This window comes from Aquila chrysaetos, chromosome 15, assembly GCF_900496995.4.
Source record: "Aquila chrysaetos chrysaetos chromosome 15, bAquChr1.4, whole genome shotgun sequence".
Classification (NCBI taxonomy): domain Eukaryota; kingdom Metazoa; phylum Chordata; class Aves; order Accipitriformes; family Accipitridae; genus Aquila; species Aquila chrysaetos.
The window spans coordinates 23,837,376-23,855,190 of record NC_044018.1 but is presented as its reverse complement, the minus strand read 5'-3'; the positions used below and the strand labels follow the sequence as shown (position 1 = coordinate 23,855,190).

The following is a 17,815-nucleotide window of genomic DNA, read 5'->3' as shown; positions in this document are numbered from 1 at the left end:
GTAATAAAATTACATTTAATCTTGAAGAAAAAGAGAGTTATTTTACTCTTTGCAGTTCTCCTTTGTGCCTCATGATGCTTTCTCTGGAAGATAATTTAAAATCTGGTAATGCAGTGGACTTCTATATCTGTATACTAATTCAATTATGTGTATGCCAGTTGAAGAATTTTAAAACCCAGCAATATACATCAGATATTTTAAAGTCATTCCAGGTGTTATTTCAAAACTTTGTTTAATACTTTTGCAAACTTAAAATGATAAATATTGTATAAGCATAGAGAGTTCACTAATATTTTAAAAGATAAAAGTGAAAATTTGGGCTCCATATAGCTACTGTAAGTCAGAAAAATAAATGGCTAAACATTCTTATATATTTGTTTCCGAAATCTTTTTTCTGTTTCAACATGTTCTAGGTATCCTCAGGGCTTCAAAGAGGGGTTTTTACCTATCAAGGTGATATACATGGAAAAGACTTTGGAAAATTTATGCTCCAAAGACAAGGTAAATACATTCATAAAGTTCTAATATATATAATCTCTTTGGGTCTTGCAAGAGTGAATTCAACAAATGACTTGGCTATCTAGCTGAATTAAGCATGTTTATTTCATGCCATTATTATTATAAAAAATATAGTGAAATATGCATATTTCAAATATACAGTTCAAATCCCAATTTAACTCTGCTTAACATGTTACTATCTCATGTTTTCTAATATACCAACCTAATGAGATGACTACAGGATGCTCTTAATAGAATGCCATTGCAACTGCGAGTGTCTTTTTGAAAGTAACAGGGATGTCATGCAGTGCAAAGACATTTTCTGCTCAAATGTATAAATTGCAGTCAGAATCATATAGGACATTAAAAGCACAGAATCAACTCTGATTTTAATAGTGTCATCTGGAGAGTGCTTGTTGCTGGTGAACTTTTTCAGAATGTATATGTATTTAGATAGAATTCTACTTTGCTGTCAAAAATATTAAATGAGTGATTAAGGTATATATTACATTTATGGACTCAAGTGCTCCAGTGGCTGGTGAAAAACATTATTTTACTCATAAAATAATTTTGTCATAAAAACTAATAAAACATTTACTCATAAAATATTTACTCATAAAATAGTTTTGGCAAATACCAAGTGTAGACATCTGCATTTCCTGATCCTGGAACTACTGCAGAGTGGCCAAAGCACAGTATATATACAGCAAAGTACTGGGCTAGGAGGAGGAGACAGCCTAGCCAATGTATCTACAGCAGACTGTATCTACATTTTATAAATTGCCTTGGTTCCATTAACTTCATTGGTGCTGTACCCAATGCCCTTTAAAGTTCTGCCAAATCTCCCTTGTATTTCTGTGCTCTATTAACTGCTGTAATAGCAGTTGTGCTGTGGATTTGCTCCTGTTGGCCACCTCTCAAATTGCTATATATGTTTAGTCACAAGGGGTGGAAACCTTACTCCTCAGAATCTCAGCCTAAGAACTGCCAATTACTGAAGCCAAATACAATTTCAGTCTTCAGAGTGAACTCGTCTGTGGGACAGATTATTTGTCTGCCTGTACTTTCATGTAATCCTTATCACTGTAATATCTAAGCTGCTTTTTCTTTCTGATTTTAACAAGCACACTGTAAAAGCAGAGCATCAAGATTTGTTCAAACATCTGTCTTGTTTAGCAGCCTTTGATACCTCAAAACAGTGAGAGTATGGTTTGTTCGTTTTGTTTGGGGAGTGTGTGTGTTTTTGTGCGTTTTTTTTCTTAAGCCAGGCCAAAAAAGATATCCATGGTTTGCCACCTACCTATATAAAAGTTTGGATCCATGTGTTCTAGCAGTGAAATTAATAACTCATGGAGGTAAATGTAGAACAAGCAGAATGACAATTCAGCAGTTACAGCATTCTCCAGCGGATATATTCTATGGTAGTGGAAAACATTGTCCGTATCACTGTTTAGAGCTGCAACATGGGAGCTCAGTTTGTATGTTCCTAAGGCTAGTAAGGAGCTGAAGTGTCCAAGTTACACATGCATTCCTAGGCTGAGGGCCTCTCGTCTTCAGCTTTGACATCTCAGCGGAGAGCTTGCTACAAATGCAGATACCGTCTCTTTTAGAAGATTTCTTTATGTGATTGCTAAATAGACACTGATTTTCTATAGGTTGCTTGTTCTCTATTGAAGGACCTACAGCTAAAAGGAAACAGCAAATTTCCAGCCAACACAGGTCGTAATATTTGTCCATACCCTCTCATATTCAAGGATAACTTGCTTTGGTTGTTAAATCTATTCTGTTCATGAATATTCTGCTGAGGTAATGATCTCATATGTCCTCCAGCTGAAGACTTAACATATTTCCGTTTCTTCAGGATGTGAAATTATTTGCTGCCTTTACACTAAGCCAGAAGTATGCATAAACTATGCATGCACTGGTGCATACATAATGTAATATGAAATTCTTCACCTGCAAGCATACTTCAAAGAACAGGATTTACTGAGAAATACTTGGTTAAGTGTGAAAGACCAATCTATTTGATGAAGAATTCCCTATCACACGATACTAGAGAAAGACCAGGCTCAGTGGATATGCCCAGTCTTGGAACTTAATGGCATAAAACCAGAAAGAACTTTTGTTTCTAAGTACTGTTTATCCTCTTTCAGAAGCAATTCTGTTTGCTTGTAGCCTTAGAGAATAACCCAAAGGGCAAAGAGATCTCTGTTATCAGTCTGCCAAAAGAATTAGAACTGTATCTGAGCCTGCTTAAGGGGCCCAACTTGTGACACCAAATCATTTAACCTCCTTTGCCAAGTAATCAGTCATTTCTGGGGGCTTTTTGTTTGTTATATTTTAATAACTTGGTCTCTAAAGGCCACAAGTCTGCGGCTAGGTTCAGTTTCTGTAATTGCTGAGTGCCTGTGCCTCACCACTACAGTTCTAGAAGATGTTTATTCTAAAATCTTGGCCTTGTTCATTCCAGTCCGGACTGTCCTTTAAAATTGTATGAAAAGGTGGCTTTGTGAGGAGAGAAACTTACTTCACCAAATTATTATTTTCCTGTACTTATTTCTTCTGGGGAAATACAATGACCCACTTCTCTTTCCTTTTTTTTTTTTTTTTCTTCAAAGTACTTTTTTAGCTTGTCTAGATTAAGATAACAAATATAGACAAGAATATGAAATATGAATAATTAATCTGTGTCTGTGATATATTAGATCAATGACTGTGAAATACATGTACATTTCTTGAAATTGATCAGCTCTTAAAAGTGTTGAACATCTTGAGACACATGAATTTTAAGTTTCACTCTATAAAGGTGTCCTCCTTCTTCTCCAGATCATTTTGCACAATTTTCATAATCCACAATGAAACTCTACATCTAAACAGGATATTCACAGCTTCAGAGTACAAAACAGTTGTGCATTAGCTAACACACAAATAGATAGCTAGAACTAAGGAGCTATGAGGCTATATATCAATACACTCCTCACACCCAATGAGGTACCCAAAGAGTCTCTGCTATCCAGCAGTTAGCGGTCCGGTGAAGAAAGTCCAGCCTCTGTTGCTCCTTGGAAGCTGCTAACTTGCTTTCCGTGTTGGTATTTTGTCTCTTAAATCCTTGAGCTGCTAACCAGCCTTGTCTCAGAAGTTACTCTTCTCCCTGTAATTCTACTTTTCATATCTTGCATGGCTTTCACTGTCACGCTTCTCCCACTTCAGCAGCAGTTCTCTTAGTAAAAGCGAGCCATGCTGTACCAATGCCAGGCAGCTGAAACCCTGGGCTAGGAGTTAGAGGGAAAATGCATTTGAAGGGTCCTAACAACAATAAGGAAGTGCTCCTAATGAATATTTTCTTACAAAAAGTATTATTTTTAGTATGTATGGAGAGAAATCAGTAACCATCTAAAGGGTAGAAGTACACAGCTTGTGCAATAATGTCTTCACTGTGTATTATCAGAATTTGAACTTCACCTGACTGCTGCTGGTTTTAGGAGGCTAAAGAAACCCCTGTTATTCTGTGAAATGTTTAAAAACATTTATTACCTTACTGAATACCCCTCTATTAAATAACATGTTTCGCAGTGACAAAGTATGGCTTTTTAAATTAAAAGTAAACCAAACTCTCTCTTGCATTCTTTTTTCTTTTTTTTTTTTTTTCTGTTAGCATGCAGATATTTCCACTTTTCTGGTTTTAGCTGTGGTAGCAATCAATACCTAAATTAGAGCAGTACAATAGGCTTTCCCATTTCTCATCATGATAATGCTGTCAGAAGAAATACAAAGTTTACATCAGGATATGTTTAATCACAAACAGCTGTGAAAATGATTGTAATAAGTAGACCAGACTGTGTTGAAGTTATATTGAGTCTCATACATGAATAAAATTCAAATTGTCCAGAATTGCAGCAAAGTTTATCTTCCATAATGAAAAGTACACCCAATGCACAGTCTGAACCTGGTCAACACTTCTCCAATGCCAATTAAAGGTTGTAAACTTCAGTTAAAAATTTCAAGCTTGGTTACACTAAATGTGGTTCTTTGAAAACTGTAGAGAGATAGAATATTCAATTACCTCCAATAGGAGTTTTGAGTACTAAGTATTAAATGTGAGTCAGTTATCAAACAGAGATAACTTAAAAAGAAATTATCTAAATGTAAGTTTGTGCCTAGTTTTAAAAGTTGTTACACAAAACAAATTTGTATATAAATTTTTTAAAAATTCCATACCAAAACTTCATACCAAAAATTGCTTATTATGAATTTGAAACTACTGTTTTCTTTGAGCTGAATTCTGATTAGATATTTTATAATTTTTATGCTACTTATCCATTAAAATGTTTCTATCATATGTGCCATGGTAATAGATTTGAGATATAAATTAAGAGTTCATTGATCATACATATTTCTGCTTGCTTCAGTACTTGGTTAGAATTTTAAATAAGAGTTAGAATATTAATTCCAGTTTTTTTGCTGATATAAGCTGACTACAATGAATTTGATCATTACATTGTTTTTTATGAATTACTCCAAATAATTGGAAAAACAGCTGGGGATTGTGATACTAAAGGAAGAAGACAGTGATAACTGCATGCCGTTTTTTCAACTTCTATTACTTCTTCAATAAAAAATTCAAGGGAGTATTTTTATTAACATCTCTTAAACTCTTCTTAACTGCGGTAACTTGATTGTATCTGTCTTTAATTTAGACTGATTGGAGAATGTCCAGTACATATGCAATACAATGCAAATACATAAAACTATGCCAACAGGCCTTCCACACCTTGAATGTTGAGACAAATATTGGATTACTAAAGTCCGAAGATTTTTATAATACACTGGTTCTACTCTAAAATAGTTCAATGTTAATTAAGATACTCCACAGTAGTGTGATAAAGCTCATAACATGATCCCAACTACTGCAGTAGTAGGTTTATTAATTTGAAAAGGTTTTGCTTTCACCAGTTCTGCAGAGAAATACACAGAAGTCTGAAATGTGACAGAAAATTAAGGCAGTGAAAAATATTGAAGTACAGTATTTTGTCATGTTTAGTGATCAAATCTGGCAATTCTGAAAATCCTAGGGGGGCTGTCTTAGCTTTAACGGGAACTTGATTACTTCCTAGGATTTAATACATTTTGTAAAATGAATTGCGCAAAATGTATTATAATATTAGCAATTGAAACGTCTAGGTTTTAAAAATATCTAACAGAACAAAAACTTACCTCATTCCTCTTTCACATTGAGCTTGAACTGCAAGAAACCATAGGAGAATTGTTTGCTTCTTTCTTAGTTTTGCAACTTAGATTTTAGTAGACTGCTGAAAGCAGGGCAATGGCTGTGTCGCTGCTATGTAACTGGTCTGTGCTGGAGTCCTAAAAGACTGATTGACACTTGCCATCAATGAGGGAGTCGTGGTGTTTGAGACAGCGTGTACTGGTGGGTTGGAACATTTCGGAGTGGTAAACACCAATGTCTCCTATTCTTCTTTACTAGCATCAGCAAAAATATCCCAGAATAGCAAGCCCGGATATCTGTCGCAGCCCCATCCTTGCTGTGCTTTCCCTCTGTCCTGGCCTCTCCTCCTTGGATAGAATCTATATATTGCTCTCTGAAGAGCTGTGAGTTCAAACTGGCAACATGGAGTTGGCTCTTAAAATATGTTTTTCTTCCTATAAAAATTTTCTGTATTTTCCACTATAAAATTATTTTTTATCCTTCATAATTTGAATTGTCAAGTTGGCCGCCTATTTAAGCAATTTAACAATGTCTTTCTTTATACCGATGGAAAAATGGGTTCTGCAAAATGCCTTACAGTCCGGGTTCTCTGCTTGTCCACAACAGGAACCCAGCGAGGCCGTGGCGCAGGTGCCTGCCTTTGCATTCTCTGCACCTCAGTTTTATCCCAGTGTAAACACACCTGCCACTGCCAGAGCTCTCCATCGCCTCTACGAGGGGTTGTACAGCAGCCCTGACATGCACGCAGGTGCACGCGCTCAGGAGTGCTGTTGAGCCGAGCAGAACCATTGGGGTTTATTGCAGTTACCTCAGTTTTCCCTTCCTATTCCGTGTTTGTTGTGGTCTCGCGTTGCTTGTTGTTTTTAAGCTGAATATTAAGACTGCAGGCATAGAATACTTTTTGCAGTTTTAATAATTTTTTTTTGCAGGAGGTATATGGCTTAACTTTATTAAATAAGTGACTCATGAGAGGTGTACTTCATAATTATTTTACTTGCTGAATACTTTTTTCAAATAATTTTGATAGTTATTGATACATTATTAAGTGGTATTAACAAGATTTATACTATGATACTGCATGCTATTTATTTCATGTTTTTAAATAGAATTATTTTATCAAGACACCGTTTTCTTTAATTCTTGAATAAAAAGAGAAGTGTGAGATAGAAAACCCGGGAAATTTATTTCTGCCCTTACTGTTTCTTTTCAGGTCCTTTAAGTGCAGACACAGACCTTTCAAATCACTACTACGGTACAAACAGCAGTTCAGTTGCAGCTGCCATCCTGGTACCATTCTTTGCTCTAATATTATCAGGGTTTGCATTTTACCTCTACAAACACAGGTATTGTAAATGTTATTCAGTAACTTCATAAGCTTTTTGTTTTAAGTTTGATAGTTAAATGTAACTAGAGAACAGAATGCTAAAGCTTTCAAGAATATCTTTACTCTAGAAAGACAAATAGTTCCAATTATTCCCACGAAGGGGTTCAGTGCAGGGAAGTTCTTAATGGTGAACAATTAGAAAAATGAGTCACTGTGTTAAAGGAGCTAAGACCTATCAACCTTCTTGGTTCATTAGGCTGAATCAGATTGAAATCTCAGGTCACATGTTTTATTTTTTCATTTTAATGCTTTATTAAATTGAATGTATGCTGCTTCTTTCAAAATGCTTATGAGTATTAATTATACAAGCTGAAAAATCCATAAATCTCATGAGGGAACAGCCCATAATGAGACTACTTACAGTACATGCTGAATAAGCTAGTGGATGCTACTAGAATTGGCACCACTTCAGCTCATATGAAAATTTTATATGTCATTAGATAATAAAATAAATCCAACCATCTTGTCTGAAATTTGTTTTAAAAGCTGATACCTATATATCTTTTGAACATTTGCTCATTCTGAGCGCTGTCTGGCTAGAGCTTTCTGGAACAATTCTTACTTTTTTGTATTCAGCTACAATACTCTCTGAGCTCCTTGTGTTATTTGCAGCTTGCAAAATGGTGTTTAACAGAAATGCTGATTTTTAATAACATGCTTTTAAAACTTTTGTTTTATAATCATGATACCAAGAATATTTTGCGATCGTAAGAAATCACGTAGACAAACTGAAGTCCACCGCTGCCCTATGATGGACTGGACTGTCTACCTACCTCAGCGTTAGATTTGGGAAAAAGAAATTGCAGCGGGGCTTGAACTTGTGAACTCCAGTTAAAATGATACATGTCTTGAAACGTAATATAGCCTTTTGTTAAAAAAACTGCTCAGGAAGAGCTGTGAACTCTGTCTCAGAACATGGTATTGTAAGATGCCTTTCTGATGCCTACAGGTCTGCATTCTCAGATAGCTCCTGTTCTGCAATGGGGGGAGCCTAAACAGCAGCAGGAAAGCACAGGCATTCAGATTGAGCGAAGAGATGGAATGTAAAGGGAACATTGCTGTCACTTTGCTCTTAGAAAGAGGGGGCAAACTCTAAGAAAAATTTAATAAAACTGTATTGTGACATAGGGGTACATTTTGTGGTTTATTGTATGAACTTTGTTAGGTCCTACATGAGCAGCGGAGATTCAGTTTTCTATTAGTAGAAATATATATGTATTTAAGAGAGTTAAAACTTAGTCTTCAGACGAGCAGCTGTAATCCCAATGTTTATGGTACTGCTGGTGCAGCATTGCAGTTCTGTCTACCTTTATCTAATTTAAATGTGTTAGATACTTGAAAAAGGAGATGTTACTCATAACTTCAACTTTCAAAGAATATTCTTCCTTTTTTATATTTTCAAACAATTCCTTGCATTAAACCACAGTTTTTAGAGGGTTTATCAGTGTCATATTGTCATCAGAAAATGACAGGTTACTGATGTAAAGTAATTTTAGGTCACCTTTATTCTCTTCAAAACAAAAGATGTTCCAAAGCAAAGAGAACAGAATCTGTGACTTCTGAAGGGACTTTCTTGAAATTACCTTAAAGACCAGAATAACAACATGAAATTTCCACAATGATGCAATAGTAGTTATGCCCCTAGAGACTGTTTATATCAGAGAATTTGAAGGTCTTCTTAGGGGACAATTTTATGGATGGTTCTGCTGTGCTTATGTCAGATTAATATCATCTAATTAGAGCCAAGGTTGTTAAACCTTTTTTGCACATTTTCTGTACCTTTCATCTGACAGACAGGGATTGCTTCAGGAATGAAGAGAGCATCTCAGTCTTTCTGAACAAAATTAAAATATATTTAATTACTTACACTTAGGGAAGCTCCTAGTTAAGATTTCTAATCATGTTTTGTTACTTCTAAAATGAAAATATGCAGAAAAAGACATATTTATTTGTAGGTTGTCAATTTCCATTACTGACATCTGTCCAGTGATAGTTTTCCCTATCTGCTATCTAAACCAGAATAATTTTCTAAAAAAGAGTTTGATTTTCAAGGACCCTTTTCTGAAGTTTTATCATGAGATTCTTTTTCTAAATTGTTTTACATTTATTCAGCACCAAGCATCTACATTTTGCACTCCTTCATTGCCTTTCTTGCCCTATTTCAACTACATGTATAAAATGATATACTGAATCTCCTTTATGTATTTGTTTAGACACTTCTAGATGCTAAGAGATTTAAGGTTAAAATAGTAAAATATAATACAATAGGATATCATTTTACTGGATATATCAGAAAGTCTGCACAATTCTGTTTTATTTTTCATTTAATTATTGGCTTAGTATGTTCTAACAGAGCTTGGCATAATAACGTGAACATCCTTAAAGTTTTGATATGTTCTTTATGGTGGCAAAACACTCCAAAATAGAAGAGTGGTTACTGAAAGATAAATTCTTTCTGAAAGATAGATACTATACTGAAAGACAATTCTTTGTATCCTTTGATATTCAAATGTCAAAATTGATGTGAATATTACTTAGGATTTGATCAATCCGATTACATATGTTTGGACGTATAAAAATCTCTGTCAAGGTATTTTGTAGTGTTTATTGCGGGAAGTATTTATGGAGGTAAGCAGGCATGCTATGGCAGACCTATCTGGAATAACTGAAATTACTGACCCTTATATGAAGGTTACTACCACTAGCAGTGCAACATGTTCTGAACACTTGCTATGTCAGTGTAAGAGTTGCCTGATTTAAGCTACACTGGCTGACTTTGCGCTGACTTAGGTTTAAGAGTACCCAGGAGACGAGTTACAGCACTTCAGTGGTGCAACACTAACTTCCTGCTCTGGAATGGTAATAAACAGCTGATAGCAGCAAATTACTGAACTGTTCCCTCTACCTCTGCTCAAAAACATCTAAGTCAATAAAGTCTGTGGGTGTTTATCTCATCTAAAACCCAACATGCTATCAAAAGGATTAATTAGGAGCCACTCACTCTCATCTTTCTATGTACACCTAGTCATCTACTCCATTCAAGTCTTTTAAATTGACAATTTGTATTGATCTTCATCAGAACATTTGCACAGATGGTCCATGTGCCTTCCTAGGTATACTGTAAAAATTAGTGTGGGTAAAATCCCAAATTTCCAGGGAAGTCAGTTAGAATCTGCTTGATGATGATCAAATTAAATTCACCAATTAAAGATGCTACTGTATTTTTGATGTTAATATCAATACTCTAGAAAGACAAGGATATGTATTTGTAAATTGGTAAGTTGTTAATTTAGTAAAGCTGGAATAAGTGTTTCCACTCTGTGTAAGGATTCTTTTATGGTTAGACTAGCAATCTAAAACTGAAAATGTCATCAGAAAATATCACAATTGTTACTACTGACAGAAAATATTATAAACATTATCAGTTCCAGCTTGACTTTTCTTTGTACTTTTGTTGTACGTTGCTTTACTTTTGGCTGCCAATTTTGGCACTAACAAGCAGCTATGAAATTGTCATTCTTTTGACATTTTTATAATGGAAAATGCATACCTATATTTTCCCTACATTGTCTCAGTGCTTTGTAGCATCAGTTTGCCCATTAGGAATTCACTTTCTTTCTTCATGCTATGCAAAATAACTTCCAGACAGATTTCTCTTACATTTTAAGTCCCTGCAACATCTTTTGTGGGTCTCCTTTTATCACTTTTAGACAGAGTCGTGAAGCTTGTGTAGACAGGATAGAAACATTACAGATAAAACTTGCAATAATTATAGAAAGTTTCTTTTTAAGGGTTACTAATGATAATTTCCTGTCTTTTTTTCCCAGAACAAGACCAAAAGTACAGTACAATGGGTATGCTGGACATGAAAACAGTAATGGACAGGCTTCATTTGAAAATCCCATGTATGACACAAACTTAAAACCCACAGAGGCAAAGGCTGTGAGGTTTGATACGACTCTGAACACAGTTTGTACAGTGGTATAGCCTTCAGTGCCCAATATGACTGATTCATAGCCATACCTCTGATGGACAAGCAGTAATTCCTTTGGTGCCATATACCAGTTTCCCTTCTTCTCTTGGCTTTGCTGCTGTAATCTTTAACATCTTCTGTCAGCCTACATGCAGCTAAATTTTCTGGTAAAAACGTGTCAGTCTTCTGGGGATCAGACAAAGAATATTTTTTCATCTCTTTAAGATGGATCAAAATGCCTGGCTGCATCTGCTTCAAATCAAGGCACACTTTAAGGAAGACTGCCGAGTCATGCCAATTTGTCATATTTAATGCCTCAGACTTTCATATTTGTATGTGGCTGGATGCCTTTCAATGCATTCTTCTGGGCACTTGGATAAATCCTTTGAGTACTGTGACAAGTGATAGCACCACAGATTATCCCCGGGAATATTCTGAAGAAATAAAGCTCTCTTGAAGGAGAAGACAACCTTCCTTGAGATTGCATACACCTGCAAATGCTTTACCATTGAAATCTTGCTAAAGTTAAAGAAACGTACAGTGTATCTCATACGTAGGGCAGTTTACCAATTTCCCAATCAGCCGTTATATTGCAAAATGTTAATGCACAATTTTTTTGCACTAGAGTGTTATGGATGACTGAGTAAGATACTGGTAAAAATATACAGGGTTTCTACACACTTTCCATTGTATATAGACATTCACTCACTCTTTGCCAAGCAAAACATTCCACAATAAATTTACTTGGAATATTAAATTATGAGCCCCATGCTTAGCACCAGTTAAAATCTTGTGCGATAGAGGACAATATTTCGTTTGTCAATTTTTGACTAAATTTTATTGTAAATGTGATTACAAGTCACTGGAGGCTTTCAGCCAGAGCAAGAGCCCATTTCTAAGAAACTTTCATTGCCAGTATTGTTTTCTTCTGAAATCAGTCATCAATCACCATTGTCAGTATCATACTATTTAACAGCAGGGGGGTTAGCAGCTACTGCTGCTTGCCATGTACAAATGTGAATAGTAATTTATTTTAGATAGCTCATAAAAAGCCTGTGAGCCTGTGCTCATAATACAGTCTTCCCTTTTGCATTTTTTTCCATTTTTTCCTGTAATATGACATCATTTTCTGATGTTACATGGAACTAAAACACATTACAGTAGCATATGTAAACCCAGTGCAAATTGTCTATAACGAGCTGTCATTCAGTTTCTACTTTGAACAAATAGAAATATTCAACTATCTTTGCTTTCTGTTTCTTTTCAGATTTTTTAAACACACTGCTTACTGCTTTTGTACTTACACAGTTTGACAGAGGAAGTTCGATATTTGTAAATATGAATGGTTGAGTAAATCATTAACATTTGCTTAGAATTAGAGGTTTTATTGAATGAAAACAAACAAACAAACAAACAAAAGATGCCATTGGGCAGATTAATTAAATTGAGTTTTAAAATTAGGAAATTACAGGAAATAATGAAGCAAAATCTGATTTTAGTCATACACGTTGAGCTCAGAAACCAGGAAAGTTGCTTTGCTTTTCTTTAAAATTCAGGCTTGGTTTTTGTTGTTGTTGTTTTGTTCTAGTTTGCTGAATTTCAAACTGTCCTAATGTCCAGTTGCAATCAAAAACTGTAGAAAAATGTTTCTGAACTCCATCTGTGTGTAGGTCTGGCTGTTATACACAAAACAAAAAGGTAATGTAAACCCATTAACGGTTTTTCAGCTAATGTTGCAGAACGCAAAGAAAATTTCAAAGGTAACCCTTGGTCAGCTTAACAAATCTACATCTGTTAGATGAAAAATACCAGCAATATAATACAGTATTGTAGGGCCTCCAGCTGTTATATTCTTCATATGAGCAAGAAACTCTGAAGAAAATTTAATAAATAATCCTTTCCAGTCAGTTTCTTGTTCATTTTGTTAGTAGTTTTTGGCTTTCTTTTTTGTTTATTTCTGAGGTTTTTGTGCAGTAACTTTCATTTATCTGTCACATCTCAGAGCCCTTCACATTTCCTGAGAAAGAACAAAGTCATCAGATCAAAGTTGTTGTCCTGATCCTCCCCCACATAGAGGAAGTTGCTCTGCAGATGAAGAGCTTCCGTAGGAACAGCGGGCCAGGGAGGGAAGCTGTTGTGTGATTAAAGTTTTTGACAGGTGTTCAAAATTGACATTACTGCTTTGGAAGGCTTTCTGTAGTGGCAATGGCAGAAAAAAATCGGAGTATTGAAAACAAGCTAAGGAGCTATTACCGATGTTTTCTACTCCTGCCCTTACAGTGTATTCTTCAGTGACCTGTCTCACTATGACCACCGAGGAATGTGTTGGAGGAAAGGTCCCAGAAAAGAGAGCAGTTAAATTATTTGATCTTTTGTGTTAGAGTGCCCAGATCCTGTGAATTCTTTAGCCAGTGGCTCATTTTGGGGAGCTTATGTAAGGAGCGTTTATCCTGAGTGAGTGTTCTTTGATCAGGGACACTCAAAATTGGGGCACAACTGACAAATTATCCTAAGATGTTTGTTTGGAGTATTGATTAAACAGGAGCTTCAGACTGGAACACAAGTAAAAGAAAGCTCTCGTAGTTTTATCAGTTCTATCCACATCCTTCAAATGCCTCTCCTTCTCCGCTATGTTTGAGTCTTCTGTTCAGGTTGGATCTCTTTCTCCTGAAGTTATTTTACAGAGGGCTGTGTATGCATGCACTTACATATGGTGCTTCTTCAGAATAAGACTCTTAAAATATTGTGCAGTGGCCGGGTAATGGCAGCCAGGAAGTCTGTTTTCTGAGATATATGCAGAAGACTTTTCCCCCAGTATTGACCAGATCATTATGACGGGCTAATAATACATGCTATATATTTTTTTTAAAAAACAGGTTATGTGCTTCAAAGCTGTTAAAAACTGCTGCTTGTATCACACATCTTGCCTTTCTCCAGGCTAGCTGCAATAATTTTTTTTCTTGTGTAAAATATTTTGTAAACAAAGAAAAGCTGTTATTAAAAAAAAAAAAAAAAAAAAAGGTGGGAGGGTGGGGGGTGGGGGTGGGGAAGAACGCTGGCATTATGATCAAGTCAATCTAATTTTCATTCCCAGTATTTCATTCTGCCATTTCACTACATGCTGCTGTGACATGAAGTAGGTGCAAAAGAACTTTTTGTACAGAGATATATTTTTTATGAAGAATTTGTAAAATTATTAAATATGCTGTACTTTTTTGATTAATGTAGGTAAATTGTTAAAAATAAATGTTTTTACAATACAAAAAATTGTAATTTTCCCAATAATGTAAAATTTACCATCTCTAGCTGATTTTCAGTTCTGATCCTATTACACATGTATTAATATTAAAGTGGCCTGTTAAAAATAAACAGTATTCTCTTTGGCAAAAAAAAAAAAAAAAAAAAAAAAACACCAAACTATAAAAGATTGTAATATAGCCTGTGCAATGCCACCTACCTTGAAAGCAAAATCAGAGTTCTAATTAAATATTTAATTTTAGATTTTCAGCTTTTGTGTGACCTATTCTTATGAACTTTTTTTCCTTCTACTTACTTTTATGCTTTTAAATCTCAGATACTGATTTTTCATTACATTAGGTTGTTCAGTAGAATCTTAATCTTGTCATTTTAAGTTCCCCAGCATTATGTAACTTGGCAAAAATTTTCAGGTGATGTCTAGTGAGATGGGATCTACCTCCTGTTATCTTACACTTATTCATATTTTAAAATGGGACTTAGGCTGCCAGATCATTTGGTTGTTTTATAAAAAATAACATGTTTATTCTTCCACAAGCCTGCATCCTACCTGTGGAAGTGATGGATCACATGGAGCCGGAGGTATTTCCAATTCTAACATCTGAGAGCTAGTTCTGCAGTCACTTAGATGTACATACTTCTACTGAAATGAAAATGCTTACATACATAAAGATAGCCACATATATTAGTGTTTTCAGGATCAAGACGTGAAATTCTAAACTTTTTTTTTAAAATTATTTTACTCTGTATTCATGTAAAAAAATTATGTATTTGATTTCTTGTTGACAGCTTAAGAAAGAGTGAGTCAGGCTTCAAGTATATTCTACCCATTATTCCTTTGGGAATCAGTGGTAGTATATGACTGTGGTTCACTTTTAGAAAAAATTAAGATATGTGCATGTCCTTGCTTCCTTTCTCATCTTCACAATCTGTCCTTCTGGTAATAGGATATCTTATAGACAGTTGTTAAAAGTTCTCATCTCTCAGAATGATCTGATTTTCCTTTTGACAGTAAGCTATAAACTATAATTACTAATACTATCAATGCAGATATCAAGGCATTATCTGTCAGGGACTCATGATTTTTACCTCTTGTCACAAACAATAGTCTGACATACACTAAACAGGTGAACTATTGTTCTTTTCACTATTGCCAAACTACAGTGCCAACTTTTGAAAATTATTTCACCTTATGGTCTATTGAAAAATGTAACATGGTATATTTAATTTCAGATTCTAGACAAACCATTTATAGAAAATAAGTATTTTCTGTGTGTTGCAGATACAGTTATGTAAGAGCCACTCTCAGTTGAATCTGTAAAGAACAAAAATACTTGTTTTTCAGCAGTAGTGAGGTCATACACAGTATCAAAGGGATAGCATACCTATTGGTATGATTTACTCAAAATGGAAAATGCTTTTTTTTTAAAGCTGCTTTTAATTTCAAACTCTGATAAACTACATTAAATACACTGCTACCTGCTTTAGCATGATTACTAACTCAAGACCACAGGAACTTGAATGCATATGACTCAATGCTTGAGAGAACAGAGGTCAATAGGTGGACGAGGAAGAGGTCTTCTGCAGAATACTGCCTTTAAACAAGTAGAATAAATTACTTTTAAGCATGTGTGTTTAATGCACAAAAAATAAAAAGGAAGTAATGCTTTGGGGATCCATCCCAGAGGCCTTTTTTTTTTTTTTAGGGTCAACAGTAAAGCAGTATTACAGTTTCAAAACCTTGTCAATGACAGTCTTCTAACACAAAATTGTTTCCACCAAAGAGCACAGGATTGTAGTCTGGACCTCACTAAGGCAGATAGATAAAAAAAATCAAACAGTGGCTGACATATGCCTAGTGATTAGTTATCAGAACTTGATTATATATGATATAATGAAGTAGAAGATCCTTCTAAACAGTTACACGTATGTTTATATAAAATTATAATTATTTTAAGTTACAGACATATTTAGTAAATGTATAGAAATGTGAATATGCTTGGAGCCTAATCCACAGGGGAACTTGGGCTCAGTTTTGCAGTGTTTAACTTTCAGGTCATTTGTTGCTTGGTAGAAGCTTCAGCATCAAGTTGTGTGCCTATGGTCCACCAAGAAAAGATGGGAGAGGTAAGAATTTGCATGTAAGATCCACAGAAGCCAGCAAGCTAAGTGAAGCTAGCTATACTAATCAGTAAGAAATACTAAGGCAAGAAGAATGCTTAAGCATCTCACTTTTGGCTTAAGGAACATAAATCTTTCCACTAGGATTCATAAAAGAAATCATTCAAAGTTGGACAGATTAGTCCTATCAGTTCTTTTTTTTTGCCAGGAAGCCCCAAAACACAACGGATAGTTAGCTTTTCCCTCTTACACCCAATAGCGTACTGGTTAGAGTGGTCAAATTAGATGTGGAAGATAAGAGTTCAGATAGCTTCTTTAGCCTAAGCAGAAACACCAGGTTGTTAATCATAAAGAAGATTGCTACAAGCACTCAGTTGTTGAAAGCAGGTGCTGGGAAAATATCATTACCTCTTTCTCCTTGCAGTGCAGTATTAGACCGAGTAAAAAATTCCAAGAATTCCTTTTGGATCATGCCTCGCAGACAAAATCTGTAGGGAGAATTCCTAGTTTGAGAATCCTTTTAACCATGATGTGGGTAACTGGCCACAAAGAAGAAACTTATGTGTCTGGTCGCCTGGACAGGAAGAAACACTGGTACTTTAATTGGATTGAAGGTCAAACAGTGGCTGGAGGAGGGTTTCGAGGATATAAATTTTGAACTCAGCAAATTAATGTCAAATAGAAACCAAAGACCTCTTTGTATCTTGGGGTACCAAAAGTTTGAGTTTACCCATGCTGTGAAAGAACACAAGTAAAATTTGCTTGAAGGAAAAGATTAGACAGAAATGCAAACAAACAAACAAATGCCTGATTCAAGTTTCTTCAAGAATAATATTTTCTAAAGTGTAAAAATTCTTAAGGACCCCTTAAATCAACAGTTCAGACACCAGACTGGCTTAGCAATGAAATGATATTGTAAATAACATTAGAAATACTTTCTAAGTAATTCAAGACTGGAAAAATATAAGCATCAGCTGAAAAGATGGATATGGGTAACAATAAAAAGATTATAGACAGAAATTTGTTAAAGGAAACTAAAGATATCAGGAAAAAAGATCCATAGCTGCTGGTTCTTGGGATGATAAGGGAATTTTTTAAAGAATGTGAGGAATGAAAGAAATTTGAGTAAAGAAATACTAAGTGCAGTGAATGGAGACAGAGTTAGCAAACAAGGATAATGTAAGTATTTGTTACTTATGAGAATTTTTCACCTTGGATTTTGTAACTGGAAAGAGGTAATGTTAGATATTTACTTCATTTAGAGATTACATAGTACTAGACAGACTATTTGTAAATAGGAAGGATTTAAGCAACAACTGACAGACATAAACATTTTAAAAAATCAGAAACAACACAG

The 17,815-nt window shown here is 35.0% G+C and overlaps 1 protein-coding gene across 1 annotated transcript in view; it reads left to right on the top strand.

Moving 5' to 3' along the window:
* Positions 1–14,581, top strand: part of CSMD1 (CUB and Sushi multiple domains 1) — a 1,239,551-nt gene extending 1,224,970 nt beyond the window's left edge. The window contains exons 68-70 of the mRNA XM_030037616.2: positions 414–501; positions 6,936–7,068; positions 10,937–14,581. Coding sequence (XP_029893476.1) covers positions 414–501; positions 6,936–7,068; positions 10,937–11,096 — 381 coding nt within the window. The 3' untranslated portion in view covers positions 11,097–14,581. The remainder of the gene's footprint in view (positions 1–413; positions 502–6,935; positions 7,069–10,936) is intronic.
* Positions 14,582–17,815: the final 3,234 nt, after the last annotated feature.